Below are 7,348 nucleotides of genomic sequence, written 5' to 3'. Positions count from 1 at the left end.
TTCAGGGAAGAGCTTTATTGCTTCCATGATGGCTGCTCAGGATGGCTGCCACAGCCTGGGTAAGGTCCTTGAGCCTCACTTCCCTCTGGTCCAGGCTAAAGGCAGAACCCAAAGACCTGGCAGTCTCATTGCTGAAACGAAGAACAGCTGCCAAGTTGTTAAGTCCAGGCCTGGGGCACTGGCCTATGGATCAGCAGCAGCTGGGGAGGGGCCATTCCCATCAGGCTGGGCCAGGCCTCGCCTCCTGAGCAATGAAGTTCTCTGCTCTAGCCCAGGGGCTGTCTTGTTGGCTTCAAGGATGGCTCCAGAGTTTCCCTGTGGGACAGCTAGGGGCTGGTGTGTGGGAATACCCCATTTCTCCCCAAGAAAGGCCAAACAGTGTCATGAGCTGGAGGGGCTTGGCAGGAGATCCTGCCCACCTCCCTGTTGCCTTGGAGCATCGTACAGTCTAGTCATGGCACTCCCTCTCTACAGGGAGCCCACTGGTACCACTGCCTGATGGGCCCTCTAGTGGGCCTCTTTCTGCATGGCAAGTGGACCAAACTTGACATCTTCAACCTTATTTAAAAATAAATTATCCCTTCCCTCCCCCCCACCCCAATTCACAAAATAATACACGAAACACTGATTAGAGAAATAATTCCAGCAGCAGCCTTGCTGCCTGTGTCCACCTCCTGCATGCTGGGCCTGCTGGGCATGGCCAGTGGCCTCCTGGCCCTCTGGCTTCAAGGGCCCAGGCTGAGTGAGGCCACATGCTGGTCTTTGAGGCTGGCCTCTGAGCAGACATAGCTCTGGCTGCCCTGCCAAGGCCCTGCCACGCCTGGGGCCTCTTGGCACTGTCCTCTGGGTCTAAAGACTCCTGTGCCTCTCAGGCAGGGCCAGACCAAGGCCAGTGAAGTGTGCAGGTGGCGGGGGCTGCGGCTTGCTCCTGCGGTGCTGAGACCTCCATGGCCATATGCCCTCTGGGCCCACCTCAGATGCCACTGGTTAGGTCAGTGATGACACGTGCTTTCACTAGCTTTCGCAGAAACTCTTTCTCTCGCTGAATATTGTGTGTCCAGGACTGGAAGGAAAGAGATGGAGTAGAGGTCAATTGGGCAGCCCAGGTGACTGCTGGGACACAGCCGCGCTAACATGCACCATCCCAGGGCTTGGTGCCCTCTTCTGACCACTACCTTCCGATGCTGTGACTGTGGGACATCTGCTCTAGAAGTGCCACAGCTCATCCTTCCCAGGACTCAGAGAATGTAAGCTTCTAACCCCTTTTCCCATCCCGGAAGAACTATGCCTCTTAACTGCTTCCAAGTCTTAGGAGATACAGACTTCTCATTTGTGTTCCCAGACTTGAAGCCCTCCTTGTCCGGCAGCATGGCCGGGGCACCCAGGTCCTAGGCACCCTATGGACAGGCAATGTGAGTCACTTAGGTCCGGCCCAGGCCTGGGGGTGGACCCTGCTGGAAAGAGCTGCATGGGGTGGCTTAGTCATTCTCTGGCTTGATGTAATCCACTCTCCAGGCCTGGGGGCGGCTGATGAAATCCTGCCTCTCAGATCAGAGCCAGGGGGGCAGAGGACAAGAGGCTCATCTTACTGCTAATATGGAAATTACAGGGAAGAAGTTGCCTTCTCCTAGCGGAAGGCTGCGCCCAGGCTCAGGTTCTTTCCCCTTCCCATCCCCAGTATTCTTACCAGGAAGCTTTGATGACTAAGTCTCTTAAAGAATGAAAAAGGATTGAATGATTGAATGAATGAACGAAAAAAACGCCAATAGCCAATGGCCTTATCGTCGTGTGTACCCACTGACTGCCCCATCGCATCTGCCAGCAGTGACCCTCACTGTGGTAATATTAAGAGCCACGACTTCCTGGTACTGAGAACTTAAAGCTCTCTCCGGTCCTTAGTCTGATCCAGTTAACCCTCTCCAACCTTTCAAATCTTTTCAATTTGAGACTCAGGTAAAATTCCCTGTATTCCTCTTCTCTGAACATACCCTTCAACTACTTGTGCTAACCACAAAGCTGGCTGCCACTAAGGACAGCGTTCCCCGGACACATGCTCAGTGGTGACTCTTCCCACACGTCCACACTCCACAGTGCCTAGAGGTGGGCAGGTCTTCCTTAGTCTTTATTGCTGCGTCTACAGTTGTCCCTTATCCCTCCAGACTCCCTCAAACCTCCGGCTCCTCTGAGGCTCCTGTCATACTCTGCCAGCTATGAGTTGGCCCTCCTTGGCACCCCTGGGTGGTTTGCCCTCACACCTTGAAGACTTAAGCATCTAGCTCACTGTCTCTCTTTGGAGACAAGGATTATTTGGCACAGAGTAGGTGCTCAGTAACTATGTGTTGAATGAAATTAGATTTTATAGGTAAGAAAATGGTGGCTTGGAGGAATGACAGGGCAAGAATCCAAGCCAATGGAGAAATTCATACGGCTCTCTACTCACCCCACCCCTCCCTCACTCCCCAAGAAGAAGTCTGGTAGGTCAGCTTCCAGACTGCCCCCTGGGGTCACTGAGGGGTGAAAGGGCAGCAGAGGACTGGATATTTGATGATATTAAGGAATTATTGTTAATTTTTCTAGTATGATAATGGTATTATAATAAAAGTAGCCCTTATCTTTTTGAGAAACTTACTGAATTATCTATGTTTGGAATGATGTGCCATCTGAGACCTGTTCCCAGTAATGAGTGGGGCGGCGAAGGATGAGAGAAGAACAGATGAAACAATGGCGGTGTGCGGTGACTGAGGGAGGCAGGCGACAGCTACACAGGCGCTCATGATATTATTCTCCACATTTATGAGTATGTTTGGCAATGTTCATAATAAAAGAGTATAAACAAAAAAGTCTGCCTGGAGTGTAGCTCTTAGCCCGGGCAGTGCTACCTCTTCAGCGCTCTCTTTTCCCAAGTCCTCCTTCCGTGCGGGCAGCTGGGAACGTTGCCCACACGGTCTATGGGCTGGGGTGGGATCCTGGTCATCCCAGGTCCCCAGCCTCACCAGGACCCCTGGATGCAGCTGTCCACCCCACGCACAGCCCACACTCTGAGGAGGGCCTTCCTTCTGACAGCCCTCTTCCTGTCTTCATCGCTGACCCCCCTTCTCTCACCCAGCCATTAAATATTGGTGCTCCTAGGGTGCTGCCCTAACTGTCTACACTTCTTACTCTATCATCTCCCTAAGAAATCTCATCCCTGCCTGCCTTGAACATGCAGTCTGTTCATAAGTCACAAACCTACATTTCTAGCCCGGATTTCTCTGCCGTGTTCCAGTTTAGGGGTGTTCATCTCTTGCTTAGACCCCTGGGATAACCTCCTAACGATTTGCTATTCCTGTCCTGTACCCCCCTATATTTCATGCTGCAGCCACAGTGACCCAAAAGCTTCCACTTTTATGGACTCCTCCAGCCTTCAAAGCAAAATCCAAACTCCTCACTGTGGCAGAGAAAGCACTTCATGATCTAGCCACTGCCTATATCTACGGTTTCTCACCCTCTTTCACATCAAGTTTACATAAAAGAAATTTGTAAGAGACCAAATATACAAGTAAATAGATGCCAGGAGGCAGGTAAAAGCTGTGACAATAGTTTGGAGTGGGTGCTGGCAGGGAACAAAGACAAGAAGATACATCAAGAAAGACAGATGGAAAGACTAACGGTCAGGTAATAAGGCAGGGTGGGAGCCACTACTGAGGGGATAAGACAGTTCTGGAGCTCCGGGGCCCAGGAGGGGCTTCCCACTCCCGAACCTCATTCCAGGCAACAGGAGGCCCAGCTGGAAGGCTGTTTCTGGTTCCCTGTGAGAGTCCCAAGTCTCTCTTATTCCCTTGAAATAACTTCCAATAACTTGAGGTAATCTGAATGAACCAGAAAGCCTAAAACAGTGTAAATGGTAACTGAAGCCACGGCCGGGGATGTCAGCCTCCTGGAGCACAGGTAGTGTGAGGAGAGAAGATGGTCCAGCGGGAGCCCTGGCTAGCGCCGATTCTTAAGGGGCGGACGGAAATCAAGGACACTGAGAAAGAGAACGAGACCGGCAAGTGAAATCAGAGGAACACTAGAAATTACTGACTCGAAAGTCTAAGCAGGAGAGAGTTTCAAAGACGAAGGAGTGGTCAACATAAAAAAGTGTTTGCGAGATCAGGAAAGACGAGACTTACATGTGTCCATTGGATTCGGCAGCCTTGAGAAAAGTCCCTGGTGACTCTGGTGGGAGTCATGCCAGGTAAGGGGGAAGCAGGGTGTGAGGGCCGAAGGGCCAAGTGGGAGTGAGGCAGGCCAAGGATGACCTAGCAGGAGCCGTCACTGGAGGAGGGGAGCGTGGTGGGAGCTTTTGGGGCGTGTACGGCTCTGGAACAGTGTAGTGGGGACTGGAGAAGGGAATGAAAGACGTGAGCAGGAAGGAGGGCAAGCTGAGATGGGAACTCCTACATTTCTAGAACTGTGACCTGCACAGATGGGAGATTTCCTCCAAAAGCCCCCCACCCAGATGCAGGAGTAGAGAAGCTGCTCAGGCGCTAGCCCAAGATATCCAGGTTCCAGGCTGGGTTCAGTGGAAGGTTAGTGGTAGAAGCGAAGGCGGTTGTTCAGTGGGGTCCAGATTTTCCACATGGGCTCTCGCTGTGAGGGGAGACATGCAAGAGAGGCTGACTGACAGGCTGGGAGAACTGTAATACTCTTGAACTTTAAGGTACTTGAATATACGGTTACCTGGGAAGTAATTCTGGGTGCTTGGCCTTAGGGCAGGGTAGAGGGGGTACCAGGGGTGTCCTGAGACCGGAAGCAATGTCTATGGGTTGTTTGAGGGAGCAAGGAAGTCATCTGGGGCGAAGACAGGACTTGAGGTAGAGCGGATGGCTCTGAACTGGTGCCGAGATGAGCGTATGATGGCTGGGGAAGAGCACGGGGGGCAGGTGCGGGACCAGGGCGGGGGGGGGGGGGGACAGTTCAGGAAGAAGGCTGGGGAGAGGGGTTTTGGGTTCAGGGGCAGGCTGGGGATTGGGGCACAGAGGATACTTGGTGGTCAGAGGCCCGCAGGCAGGGATGGATCTCCAGTGTCCCAACTTAGCTGAGGGTGGGGCGTCTTCCTGGCAGCTCTGGGCAGCCGGAGCAGCTGCCGGCTCATCCCCTTACCATTTACTTGTGTACATAGTCAGAGCCTGTCTTTTGTGCTGGAAGTGCCCCCGCCCTCAGCCCTGCCCAGGGGCTGTGCCCCCACCCTGCCTCAAACCTCTTTGATGGCTGCCATGCGCACGGTCTCATAGTAGTGCAGGGGTGCATTGGGGGTGCTCATGTCGTAGCCAAAGCCTGCGACTGCCACCTCATCACAGCCGTGTAGTGCCATGGTCACTGCCACACTGCCAAGGGTTGGGATGTTCTAGAGGAGGGAAGGGAGGAGGCGCAGAGTTCAGATGGAGGGCTGAGTGAGGCTGAGACCCTCCGCTAAGCAACTCAGAGCTGAGCTCCATTCCCGAGGACCGAGCCCTCTGTCCCCACCCTGCTGCCCTGTCCTTCCTTCCCAAGGCCACTCTGACCCAGTTCCCGTTCTTCCTCTCCTAGGGCCCAGCTATCTCACCCCGCGGCCCATGAGGCCGTTGTTGAAGGGCAGTCCAATGAGGGTGAAGGCAGCTTCCTGGATGAAATATGGGTTCAGGATGCGAATCTCAGGGGGCTCCTTGGGCACTCGAGTGGCCACAGATTTCCAGAAGCCGTCCGATGCACTCTGTGGACACAGCATAAGTGGGCATGAGCTGGGCACACAGCTTGTGATGGGACTGTGTGAGTGGCAGGGAACCCAAAGCGTGTACAGGCAAATGAGAAACAAGGTGGGGGGTATGAGGTCATACTGGGGAGCCTGGGACGTGGAATAAAGACAGCTGGTAGAGGGAGGACTTGGTGTGTGCTGGGGACACGGGGTGTGTGACACAGATAAGGGCATATCGTGGGAACAGTGAGCATATGGTAGCGCCAGTGTGTAATGGAGGACCCAGTGTGAGTTGCACCGTGGGGCACAGGGTGTGGCACACTGGGGCGTGCTGCTCTGGCCTGAAGAGCTTCTTGGGGCAGCTGGAAGACCCAATGGCCCAGCTGTCCCCCACCCCTGCATAGCTACTGAGGGGCCCAGGAGGAGCCTGCCCTTGCTCTCCTATCTGTTCTGCTGGGCTCGCCTCCTTTCCCTTCTGCTGACTCTCCTTGCTCTCTCAGTCAACTGTTCTAAAGTGAACCTGGAAAATAAAGACAGAATGTAAGTGCTCTGGAACAACACTCAAATCCCAGTTCGGCCACTGACTAGAGTTGGGTGACTTTGGGCAAGTGACAAGCTCTCTGAGCTTCAGTTTAACTGCAAAATGGGGTCATTCTTCCCTTAGGGATCTTAGTACCAAACTGTGGAAAGGCATGAGCTCTGAAACTTGATGTTCCAGTGTCCATTCCAGGGCTGCAACTTTCTTTCTAACTCTCTCCCTTCCTCTAGTCTCCAGCCCTGCCTTTCTGTTCAAGTCCCTGAAGCATACCACTTTGCTACTCTCTCTGAACTTCCTCAGCTCCCCAGCCCTTGCCCTTCTATTGCCTCAGCCCAGGGAAACCCTGAACTTGGGATCAACCCATTCATTCACCTTCACCACCCCAAAAACTGGGGTCCTATATGCTGCTAAAGAAAGTCACAAACCAACTCAGAAGACTGGAGGCATTACCAAGCCATGGACTCCAACTTGTTATTTTCAGGGAGTTTGTCATTTGCCTAGAAAACCTAAAACAATTAACTAAACTTAGAATGGATAAAATAATTTAGTAATAGGATCTGTACTCCAACAGGAAAGTCACCACGTGTAATACGAAAGAGATCCCCTTTGCAATCCTAACAAAAAAATAATCAAATACCGATCAATAAATTTAAATATGTGGGACCCAGAGTAAAAATAAAAATAAAAAAGCTACAACCCTTTATTGAGAGATCTAAAAAAAATGACTTGGGAAAAAAAATGGGACAAACCACATCTTGGATGGGAAGGCTGAGTATTATCATAATATCAATCCTCCACCCCACCCCCCTCCCAGATGAATGTAGGCTTAACATAATTCTAAGAAAAATTCCAATAGGATTTTTTTTCCCAAATTTACCAAAAGGATTCTAAAAACCCATCCAAATATTTAACAGATAAAAATAGCCCCCCAAATTAAAAAACTAAATAGTACATTATGAATTTACAATTATAAAAACATTGATAGACATGTAAGAATCAACACAAAGATCACTGAAAGAAGAGACAGCCCAGAAGCAGATCAAACACACACTTAGGTTATGATAAAGGAAGCGTCACCATTAGTGAGAACAAGATGATCTTCTCAGTAAGTGACG

At 51.6% G+C, this 7,348-nt stretch overlaps 1 protein-coding gene across 6 annotated transcripts in view; it reads right to left on the bottom strand.

The window, feature by feature from the left end:
• Positions 1-7,348, bottom strand: part of ST3GAL3 (ST3 beta-galactoside alpha-2,3-sialyltransferase 3) — a 177,897-nt gene continuing 170,549 nt past the window's right edge. For 3 of the 6 annotated variants that reach the window (XM_019751095.2, XM_019751094.2, XM_074334585.1), the window contains 3 exons: positions 5,567-5,713; positions 5,222-5,368; positions 1-1,063 (listed from right to left, as the gene is read on the bottom strand). In XM_019751095.2, the coding sequence (XP_019606654.1) occupies positions 974-1,063; positions 5,222-5,368; positions 5,567-5,713 (384 nt within the window). In that variant the 3' untranslated portion in view covers positions 1-973. Of the gene's footprint in view, positions 1,064-4,408; positions 4,612-5,221; positions 5,369-5,566; positions 5,714-7,348 lie in introns of those variants that run through there. The other 3 variants (XM_019751097.2, XM_019751096.2, XM_074334584.1) reach the window with 2 other exon arrangements.

This window comes from Rhinolophus sinicus, linkage group LG06 (genome assembly GCF_036562045.2).
Source record: "Rhinolophus sinicus isolate RSC01 linkage group LG06, ASM3656204v1, whole genome shotgun sequence".
Lineage (NCBI taxonomy): Eukaryota > Metazoa > Chordata > Mammalia > Chiroptera > Rhinolophidae > Rhinolophus > Rhinolophus sinicus.
Note: the sequence above shows the minus strand (reverse complement) of the source record. Positions and strands in the feature narration are given on the sequence as shown.